General features: G+C 35.4%; 1 protein-coding gene across 1 annotated transcript in view; it reads left to right on the forward strand.

Moving 5' to 3' along the window:
- Nucleotides 1-490: 490 nt before the first annotated feature.
- The window catches only part of LOC136843170 (G patch domain-containing protein 8-like), a 118,136-nt gene continuing 106,434 nt past the window's right edge, over nt 491-12,192 (forward strand). The window contains exons 1-2 of the mRNA XM_067111243.1: nt 491-582; nt 936-1,018. Of these exons, the coding sequence (XP_066967344.1) occupies nt 491-582; nt 936-1,018 (175 nt within the window). The remainder of the gene's footprint in view (nt 583-935; nt 1,019-12,192) is intronic.

A 12,192-nucleotide genomic window follows, 5' to 3' on the forward strand; every position in this document is an offset into this window, starting at 1 on the left:
GAGCGTGAAAATAAAATTAAGTGGAAAAAGAATGTAAAAACCAAAACCATAAAACTTTCCCCTTGGAGTGCCATGAAGACTTAAACAACTAGCACGTTCGCAAATAATCAGTAAAAAATAGCCAGCTAATGCAATTACTACCCATGAAGTACGAGGGGAAAAGTGAGATAAATAAATGGAAGCTTTACCTATAGGGCCAATAGCAATGTTGGTGGACATTTTTGAAAATGTGCATGTCAGGGCGATGGGTAGCTTGCAGTTACGTAGCCCAGGCCCGAAGAAGCATAGGGTCCTACCACTAAGGAAAAATGGAAACAAGACGAAAACGGCAAAACTAAGATAAATAAGAAAAACAAACCATGCTTTATGAAAATTATTGATTTCTGACGAGCAATAGCGAAAAGAAGTCTGAAGGGCATTAAAAGGTCGCATGATGGACGTGGGCGACTCCCTTTGAGCTCAACGGAACAGGTGACTCCCTTTGAGCTCAATGGAACAGTGTCCGAAACAGCACCTGCAGAAGGAGGAAAGAGAAGTTATCCTGAGCCAGAGGGATATAAAGGATCAAGAGAAGATGTGTGGGCAGGTCACTGACCGGGCGAATTGCCTTTAATTTAATCCTATCAAGGAGGGAAGCAAAGCTGAAACGCTTTAAAGGTGAGGCGGATACTGCAAAAAGGGACGAGTACGGCCAACCTACAACATTTATAGCTAGACAGAATAGACTTCCTTAAGACATCTTACGATTACTCTTAGTTTATTACAAGCATATTTAGCAAATCTCACCATACCAGGTATGAAGTAAATGAAAACCCATAATGGTGATACACTCGATGTTCAATTATTCTATCAAAAGAAATAAGAAAAGAACAGAAGTTCGATACACTGACAATCACCAAGTCTCAGACTCCTTATTTCCCCCATTCCGGAAACAGAAAAGGAAAAGGCCGTGTCCAAGATGTGGAAATGATTCTGAGTGAGGAGATCTGGCTTTTCGAACCCAGGCTTCGAAAATCAGGTAAACCATAATTTCCCCTGATTTCCTCTGATCATTTCTAACTCGCTGAAAAAGGAAAGGAGAGAAAGAAATCTCTTTCCTTACTTTATTGGTCCTCTTACTCAAGACTGCCATTGTTATGTACTTTTTTCGGTCGGGTGAAAGTCCGGGTGAGTAGCACATTTACTTTTCTCCTTCAGCCCAGCTCTGTGCTTTTCTTATGTAAACGAAATACTGCAATGGCTGGGAAGAATCGGTGTTTTGGTGTTTACCTTTATGGAAAATTTCTTTCCCTGTTCAAAAGATATTACTCATTATAAATTAAATATAAAAATCTCGATAAACCTACGATCGTGATTTCAAGATGATAATAAAACGCCAAGGAGTGAAAAATATTATTATCTGCTGTCATTCACTTAAATGCGCATATGAAAATCTTTTCCAAACGCAGCTCACTGTTACGGTCTGTTGTAGTTTACACTAACGCTTTTACTTCTTTTTGGCGAGATAATGACGTTAACCCTACACCCCTCCCTCCTCTTTTGCCGGTGCTTGGAGAAATAAGGAGAGGCTTCTTTATCTAAGATAAAAACATCCTCAGCCCACTTTTCTCTCTCGTTCCTCCATTCTGAAAATGCCATTTATTAGCATAAAAATTCATCCTGCTTTTAATACATATACATATAATTATATAATCGCTGTAACACGTGATTCGTTTAACATACATTACAACAGATGAAAAAATAAGAGACGGGATGTAGGTTACCGGCTTGGAATTAAAATCGAAACCGGTCAGGACCTACACCCCGTCTCTTGTTTTTATCCCCTGTGGTGATGTGACATATATATACATATATATATAATATATATATATATATATATATATATATATATATATATATATATATATATATATACATTTACATATATACTGTATATATATATATATATATATATATATATATATATATATATATATGTATATATATATATATATATATATATATATATATATATATATATATATATATATATATATATATATATATATATATATATATATATATGCCCACAAAATGCAAATAATCTTTCGCCTTTTTCTACGATATTTTCAAGAAAACTGCGTTCAGCTGGAAAATTGTTACAAAAGAAACAAGATTTTACAAACAAAAACTAAGATTAAAGGGACAAGGTACCATTTTATTCACTTAAAGCCCATTACATTTGAATTAACCAAGGAGAGGCTAAGGATTTACTTATAGTTACAAGCAAGGTAAAGAGACTCAGCTTCTCAAATAGTCCTACATACAAGAAACTGAATAAGAAGCCCCTCGTCAAAATGATATTAATCATTAACAGTTTAAGAACAATGATAAATATAATAAAACCCTGTAATTCAGTTTTCCACTAATTTTCCATCGTTACCATTTTTATACGGATTTAATTAAAAGCATTAAGAAAATAATCCTTAACGACAAATACGTAGCACTGCAGATTCTACCCCTTCTAAACTTCCAAAATATCCTACAAGACTGCTAGCACCGCTGTTAGGAATATCTCAGACATCCATTTGATTAAATATAGGGCATCCCTGATCAATCCTGACTCCCGATCAGTCAATTTTGATGTTTGCTCTGTCTATAAAAGTGCCTACTAATCTTAATCAAGTTGGGTATTTTGAAAAGGAATATTCTGTAAGCATACGTTCGGTATGACAATGAGTAACCATTTATTACCTGTTCATTAAATTATATGTGGACCTTTTTAAAAACACTCGTAAGGTTATGCAAATGCCTGCACCACGACAACGGTATGTACATGACATTTTAGCTATTATGCCCAAGATATACATGTAAATAACCTTTTTGAAAAGTTTAATGAAGAAGTCCTATCTATCAAATTCACGCTCCAACTGGAGAAATATGGTTATTTTCCCTTCTTAGTTTTCTGTAAAAGAAAACTATTGAGATGGCTATTTGTTTGTCCGTCCGCACTTTTTCTGTCCGCCCTCAGATCTCAAAAACTACTGAGGCTAGAGAGCTGCAAATTGGTATGTTGATTATCCACCGTCCAATCATCAAACATACCAAACTGCAACCCTCTAGCCTCAGTGATTTTTTTTATTTTATTTAAGGTTAAAGTTAGCCATGATCGTGCGTCTGGCACCGCTATAGGTGCCAACAACAGGCCACCACCGGGCCGTGGTTGAGTTTCATGTAGCATTGGACGATGTAAAGAAAGTCGGTTTGCTGAGTAAACTCGGCACATTTTTTACCTGTTAGGCAATGTTATTAGATATGAACCTTTTCAGTGTAAATTTACTGCGGTTGTGCATAAACACACGCACACACATCACACACACACACACACACACACACACATATATATATATATATATATATATATATATATATATATATATATATATATATATATATATATATATATTTAGGGTATAGCTTTTGTCTTTGACAGTTTTTTGTTAAAAGCACGTGCTTTAGTGGCATGGCATCAATAAGGTTTTTGTAGGAATCTTCATCTCGTCGGTGTTTTTTCCGATTCTCATGCGTCAATCGTCGGTGAAGAATAACCAAACTTCTATCTTCCATTTATTGTTTTCCGCCACGACAGCTGTTTTACCACACTGTGGCATTATCAAGTGGCTAATTGTTTACAATTTCGATTTATAATAATTCTGTCTCTCCATGCGGACAGAAAAGTACACCTAAGCGGTGACTGGTCCAAGAATTATGAGGATGAACCACTTTTGGGGTGGAAAGCTTTAGGTGTAACTTACATAAGTGGAATGAATATTCTAATTATAAAAAATATGTTTAGACTCTACCTAATATTTGTGTATGAAATTTATAATTGCATGTGTGAGAGAACTCATACAAATTATAAAGTATGACAAAGGTTATATTTATTGTACAATAAATTGTCTGTGGAGAAAAATATAAACAATTTTATAAGATTCAAGTGACAGTTTACGTCGATTTTTACTTTCTGAGAGAGAGAGAGAGAGAGAGAGAGAGAGAGAGAGAGAGAGAGAGAGAGAGAGAGAGAGAGAGAGAGACCTACCCCTGCTGTTAACAAAGGAGGGATGGCAGAGATTTTCAGAGATTTCACAAGATGAATGCATTTTTTAAGCCTGAGCACAATATCAGTGTAAAAGCAACTAAAGATTAGGACTCGTATAGGAAATTAAATAACAGTTGAATAGACTAAAGAAATACATTCTTAGTAAGTGAATCCTTCAAAGCATATCACAATTTCCGGCCACTTTCTCGCTTTCCCGGAAATGAATGAGAATATGATGAATAAAAAGTAAATGACTTAGAGGATGACTGGAGGCTAGTGTGAGTGCGCAGGAAATGAAGCAGAAGGGAGAAAGTTCGATTGCGAATCTAATAACAAAACGGATATAACTCTTGAGAGGTGGGAAATTAACATAACTTTACGTGGAAGTGTCTCTGAGAAGGCTGAATACCATTTGAGAAGCTGAAAACAGGACTGCTTAAATTTCAGTTCAACATCCGTTTCAGTCGCAAGGGCATTAATTAACTAATTTTACATGAACATGCGTGTTTTAATTTCAGGATGGGTTATAAAATCACACACTCGCTTATTCAGCCTCATGGTGACAATTCCGAGTGGGTGCACTGGAAGAAGATTAAAACACATCAAAACCTTAATTATGATGTCTCATAATCCTAAGGTGAAATAGGCGACCTCTCATTTCTCGGTCTCGACTAATCTGTAAAAAAATACAGTATCCGAATGTATCACACAATTATTTTTAAGGCGCTCTCACACGAAGGATTTTTAGGCTTCTTGTGTTACCAACAATGCCTCTATGAGGTGTTGTTCAGTTGGCACAAGAGCGTCAACGCTTCTACTGAAAACGGGCATTTTCTCATTTTCTCACTTCAAGGAGCCGTCGGCAATCATTAAAAGAAGAAATAAACTTAATACTATGCATTTCGCAGAGAAATTTATCAGCTGGAACATTATGTTTACAAGACAAGCTCCAGCATTCTGAAAATTTGGCTTTAAAAGACTATAGCCAAAATGCTAAAGGCACAGCCTATGCTGAAACTGATAAACATTATTCTAAAATAAGGTAACGACAGGAATAAATTTGTTGCCAGAAAATCTTATACAACATAACTATTATCTTTAGATAATCATACTTCTGTGAAATCATAGTGGCGTTGGTTGGAAACGTATTGAACGTGCTTTTCTTCCGGTGCAATAAAAGGTGCCGGTTTTTGGCTACCAGATGAAAAACGATGTCTTCACTTTCGCTGCCGCTACTGCGTACTTTGTGTAAACTCTGACAATGAGATGCAAAACGAGGCCAGAATATGTGGCCATATGGCAGCCCGTTTATTCTATCTAAGTTTGAACAGGTAAACGATGAAATATAAATACACCACATTAATCGCTCTGCTCACACGACCTACTTTTCAGGTTAAAAGGCATTCTTGTTGAAGTAATTACTGCAGAATGACAATACAACGGTTTCTTTACCACACTGCAATTAGCTTGATAATCATTCTCTTCGTTATTTAAATATTTTTTTTAACTTACTGTCTGGTCGTAAGCATCAAATTACATGTTCATGTAAATTAATTTCTTTCAGTCCATTACTGCTCACTGTTTGAAATCTGATCTCTTCTCTATTCCACGTTCCCGGATAGGTTTTCTCCTCGTACTGACTCATCACTAATTTTCTTTTGGCTCTACTCCTTTCAAAATGTACCCTCTCAGGAATTCCCGTGGCCTGATCAAATTAAACTTAACACTGCGTCAAGCCCTTTTTCTTTTATAAAAAATAAAATCAGTTTGCTTTGTAACTTGATTACCGGGCTATTCGAAAACTGCACACCTTTACAAAATAATTTTACGAAATTCTAATTAGGTAATAATGCACGTGGACTGTGATCCATGACCTAAATCCAAAATATTTTCCAAATATCTTTAGCAGGAGAAAAACAGGGAACAGCCCAGCTATTTTAGCCAGTGCCTGTTCCTACTGCCCTGTTTAGTATTTGAAAAATTTAAACATGAACGAAACCTTTATCACTTACTACAATTCAGTTCTATAGTTTTTTTTTAATCTGACTGGTGCACCGGACTTCTCCGTTAACAAAAACTACATAATCATGCAAAAATATTACTATACAAACATTTACGGCGCGTGTAAGAGAGAGAGAGAGAGAGAGAGAGAGAGAGAGAGAGAGAGAGAGAGAGAGAGTGGAGCACGTGGAAAATCGGAGTCGAGGAGCCAAAAGATAAGTGACGGGCAACATATGGAACTGTTCCATAAAATTTCTCGGCTGTAGTCGTTTGAAATCGGTCCTAATTTCTAGGTGTCATTAAGGGACCTCCTTCCACCTGCCCAAAAATATCATCTCCTAATGATTCTGAAGACTTTTTTTTTATATGATCTGCCGTACTGAGCATGTACAGTACTATAGAGAATGCAACTTTTTTTATCCACACTAGATTACATGCAGTAATAATAATAATAATAATAATAATAATAATAATAATAATAATAATAATAATAATAATAATAATAATAATAACAAAGTAAAACAATTCCTCTAATAGTCATCCAGCAAAACCCATTATTACGGCATCAAAAACCGAACCAATTTTCAATTAACAACTAAAACTTTTTAAAGTCTCCTCCTCTTGATTAATTATATATAAGTGTTTTTTCGGGTTTCCCCCTTTTTCAAAATAAAAAAAGTTAGGAGAGGATGAAAAAAAGGGTGATGATATGCAAACTAGAGATATTTCATTCAACTAATGAATTCGCTGCTCTTGAAAGTTGAGCCATAATTTCCGGGGAAGCTCCCCATTAGCGTCGAAAATCATCGCATATCTCAGAAAGCCCAGATTCCTTATAGATCGTGGGATTCGTCATGGGTTTTGCCCCATTAAGACCCATCGTCGGCATTCCATTTACGGGGTCATTGTCGGGGACCAGCGAAAACATGTTGGGCGGTTCCTCCCTAATTTAGATTAGTGTTTAATCCTCATTTACATATTCCCTTCGGAGGTTTAATTAAGATTTCACGGGGATGAATCTCAGAGGGCGGGAGGAATAGATTCTTTGATGTGGAGAGAAGCGTTTCTCTTAATCTCAGGAAAATAACGTCTCCCGATTTTGAGAAAAAAATGTTTCTCAAAATCTAAAGAATGTTAAAGTCTATCGTGTTTAAGGGAAAATGTTTCCCAAGCTCTTTAAGCAAAAATGAACCTCAAATTTATAAAGGCCTTCTTCGAAAATTCGAAAGAAACTAACTTGAATATAGAGAAAAAACGGTTTCAAATCTACGGGAAAGAAAAAGAGATACCTGAGTCTACCGTTAGAAATACATATTGAACCAAGTCTAAAATAACATAAAACAACTTCGTTTCATTCCTTGGTAACTGGCAAACATCTATGGATAAAATTCTCCAGTGAAACACACTATTGCAATCTTTCTTTTAAGAAGGAAAACTTTCTCGACCCTTAGTAAAAAGAGAAACTTTCTCGAAATCTCAGGGAAGAAACGACTTTAGAATGCTCAGCTTAGAAATGTCTTGAATGTCTATCTTTAGAAATGGGTTTCTCGGACCAAGAGGGAAGAAACGTTTTCAAGAATTTTAGAATTGAAATAAAAAAAAAAAAAGGAAACTCATGCAATCCTGGGAAAGAAACGTTTTTCGAACCTTCGTAGAAGCAAAGCCTTTAAAAAATTATGGAATTGAGGGTGGGAAGGCGGCATCTCGAGTCACAGGAAAGAAACATTTTTGAGTCTTCTGTTAAAAAATGACGTCATATAAAGGTAGTTTTATTTTTCTGTCTTGTCTGCTCCGAGTCCCAGCTGGATGAAGATGTTAAACAAGAACAGCACGCCCTGAAAGAGAGAAAAGAGAGGCAGGGGAGAGAGAAAGAATGGGCGGGTGGTACCGAGCGTATAAGGAAAAACAAGACCCCAAACAAGATTCGGATTAGGGAGAAGACGGGAAAAGAAAATAAAGACCCAGTAGCCCCCTTTCCTTTTCTATCAGTGAGAGGGGCTTCAAAGGGGAAGATCACAGAAGCCTATGAATCGCTTAATTGCTTATTCATGCTGCTGAGCAGGGAAATCTCCATCACCTTGAATTGATTTGCAAATTAGAAGAAAGGAGGTCTCCCTCCTTCCCTCCCCTACTTGGAAAGGGACCGGCCGTCACACTTTAAAATAGGGATTTACTTGAAATCTAATTAAACAAATCGCTTGGCCGAGGCTGCTAATTTAGCCTTTGTCATGTTAATGTTATGAAAGTCGTAATTTAGAGGAGCATCTCGTTGCCTATCTTATACAGGCCTGTCTCATCAACCATGAACTTTTTTAAAGTAATTGTTTTTAGTATTTCTTTTATTTAAGTAATGAAATAATAAAGGAAAGACATGTCCCTTATTTTTCCATACAAAAACATGCATTAGAGAAATTTCGTCTTTTAAGCGAGATCTATAATCTTAATATCACCTAAGTATTTATACATTATTATTATTATTATTATTATTATCATTATTACTATTATTACTGTTAGTCAGAAGATGAAACCTATTCATATGGAACAAGCCCACCACAGGGGTCAGTGACTTGAAATTCAAGCTTCCAAAGAATATGGTGTTCATTAGGAAGAGGTAAGAGGAGGTAAATGTTTTAAACAAAACTTTTCAACGGTTAGGTAGCACCTTTAATCATAATCATACTGTCTCGGCCAAAGTAAACAGTTTGAGGGATTATCTAGTTTAGTGGGTGAAGAGATTATATTTTTGTTTCCATGATCTTCATCTCCTCATCGTTACTGAACGCGCCCACAAAGAGAGAGAGAGAGAGAGAGAGAGAGAGAGAGAGAGAGAGAGAGAGAGAGAGCACTTTAGCCCTTTGAAATATAGTATGTAAAATTTATAGACAGATCTTAAGTGTGAAGGCCCATAACACTCCTTTTATTTAGAAAAACACGAATATTGATAACATTTTTCGTGCTGACGGCATGTGGCCGGGTACCAAAGAGTCCAGTATTTCCCAAAGGGACTTGAAGTGAAATATAAAGGCAAACAAAAGGGTTTACTTTTGGCCCCACCCCCTCTCTGATTCCACTCGGCACAATAAACAATGGGAATATATATTTTCTCACTTTTATTTCTCCAGAACTATTCTAACCTTTTCTCTCTGTGTACGGCCATATGATCGTGACTTTGCCATAAGGTACTTTACAAATACATAAAACTGAAATATAGTAACGTTAAATCCCTACAACGTGAGTATTTATAGATTACAAACATTAACTTTTGAGCAGAACGGGTGAAATCACCTAGTCAAGAGCCTTTGCTGTAATGGACTAACTCACCGGTTAAATAACTCCCTCGTCTGTTCCAGATCTCTTTAAGAGCTAAAAGCAACTTCCTTTCCCATTTATTGACGGCTGTGGGGAGAGAAATGGGAATAACTGGTAGAAGTGAATCATGTCTGCTTACCGTACAGGTGAGCGAGTTTGACAGCGAAATCGAATGTTAACAAGAGAAAGGCCATTAGGCTAGATGAATTTTTATGGATATTGAACAAGAGCAAAGTCAAGACGGTGAACAGACGCCTGGAAGATGCAACAACGGTTTTTGTTACTGAAGCCATGAGAATGAACCTTATTGTATTTGGTGGTAAATACCATCGGACCAATCGCAAATGTGTGAGGTCAGTTAGGCATCAGAATCTCTAATGAAGGTTTAGAAGAAATGAATGTGACTAAGGAAGAGGCAAAAGCTGGGATATGCGAGGGGACTGTTGTGCCTACTCTCCTTTACTAAACGAAACATCAGATGTTCAGTGTGATAGGAAAGAAGTTTGAAACTATTGAAAGAAACTGTCTACACTGATGTCTTAAAGAGGCTGACAAGGTGAATGATTTTGAAATATGATGATGATGCATGATAAGAGTTCGCCAAAGTGGGGAAATTTACTCGTGTTCTGAGGTGGTAAAATTATGTGGAAAGAACGTTGCCGAGAAGTGTGTAAAATCTGGAAGTTATACAGGCAAAAGAGGTAGCCCCAGAATATGCTGGTTATATGGGTGGAAGATACATTACGAAGGAAAAACCTTTGCATTCATGAGGAGCAGGAGTACGTGAGGGAGGGGGCTGGGGTTGGGGATTTCTTCTCTCACGTGATGAGTGTTCTGTGTAGGCTTACAGCTTTGCTGACATTGTAAAAGGTTTCTACTGTATATAAAGGTAGCTCCTTAACCTACCAGTCTTATTATTTCCCTCAAGAGCCATTCCGTTACAGGGGAATAAGTCATTTGCTAAATAAAAACACACAAACACACAGACACACACACACACACACACACACACACACACACATATACATATATATATATATATATATATATATATATATATATATATATATATATTTATTTATATATATACACATACACACGCACAAACACACACACACAAACACACACACACACACACATATATATATATATATATATATATATATATATATATATATATATATATATATATATATACCTGAATAACTGAACTAACAGTATCGAGCTAAACGATTTCTGTGGTATTCCCCTTGTAAAAAAAAGGAATCCCCACTAAAATGCACAGAGCCGCTCTAGCGTTCAACTCTGACTTGTGAAAGAAAAATGAGCAAGCGAAGGGAAGCAACTTGATCAATATTCAATAAAAACTTGATCAAAACTCACTAACTAGGAAACTGTGGTCGTTCCGACGCCAGTTTTACTGAAAGAAAACAGCAAAAACTAATCAAACAAATAAAAACATGGCAAACATACCTGAAAAGTAATTAGACCCTGAAGCCATTCAGTGATGACAAAGAAAGAAGTGGGATTAAAGATAAAGGATTTCTTTTTTACTTGATATTTATGACCAGCCAATTATCCCGTTAATTTTGCGCTTACAAACGATTATCTTATTTTCTTATAGAATAATACCGTAATACATATTTTATTTACTCCTTCCCACAGCGTCAGAAGTGGGCTGATTTAAAAGCTATTACTTCATCAGTTGACAAAGAAACTTTTGGTATCTAAATATAATTATCATACGTATCATTTGCTTACATAGTAATAAACAGGTATGCAACATATAGCCTTCAATTTTCTAAGTCATGTTAATTAGTGTTTTTCCTCATATTTTTGAAATGACTATTAAAGTCCCTTTATTTCTCTTAAGATATATACGCTTAACAATAACCTATCCCACTGATATAAGCTTTAAAAGCATCAGATTATATATATATATATATATATATATATATATATATATATATATATATATATATATATATATATATATATATATATATATATACAGTATATGTACAGTATGTATATATATATATATATATATATATATATATATATATACATGTATATATATAGGCTTTATATTTTACTTGAAGCCCTTTTTTTGTAAATTCTAATAATGAACAGATAAATTCTAAATTACAAGGAGGTCTCTGAAAATTAGGAGCAGAGGTTGACCTTTTTGAAAACTGTAATAAAATAAAACGTACAGATTACTATTCGTTTCTATCTAAAACTTTATTTCCTTGTGCAAGTAAACCACACCTTTTCGGAATACATACAATACCCAACTATGAAATAAATAATGATTAACTTCTTAAATTAATGGGGATCTAGACAAAAGCCGCTTTAGGTTTATTAGGCGAAAATATTTTACGTCTCTGAACACACCGAATTCCGAGGAATATTTTGACTTTATGCCACCTAATCATTTTTTGGAAGACTGAACCCTGGAGGCAGAGGGTATAAAATATTTATTTCTTAATATTCTTTTCGTTTTCCTTATACATTAATCTCGCTTTAAATACATATTTAAACGACTATAAGTACATACAGAAAATCTCTCCTCGTGCTAATGCCTCTTACTGAAAAAATCTTATTTTTATTTCAAACTACACATCTTTCGCCGGCAGGGCTGGAAGTTTATATTCATGCATCAAAATCCAAACGAATATAAGCACACACAATAGACAATAATCTTTTTTCTGTATATTTCTTTATTTTGATATGCTTTTTTTCTCTCTCTCTCTCTCTCTCTCTCTCTCTCTCTCTCTCTCTCTCTCTCTCTCTCTCTCTAA

The sequence above is a fragment of the Macrobrachium rosenbergii genome, chromosome 2 (assembly GCF_040412425.1).
Source record: "Macrobrachium rosenbergii isolate ZJJX-2024 chromosome 2, ASM4041242v1, whole genome shotgun sequence".
Taxonomy (NCBI): domain Eukaryota; kingdom Metazoa; phylum Arthropoda; class Malacostraca; order Decapoda; family Palaemonidae; genus Macrobrachium; species Macrobrachium rosenbergii.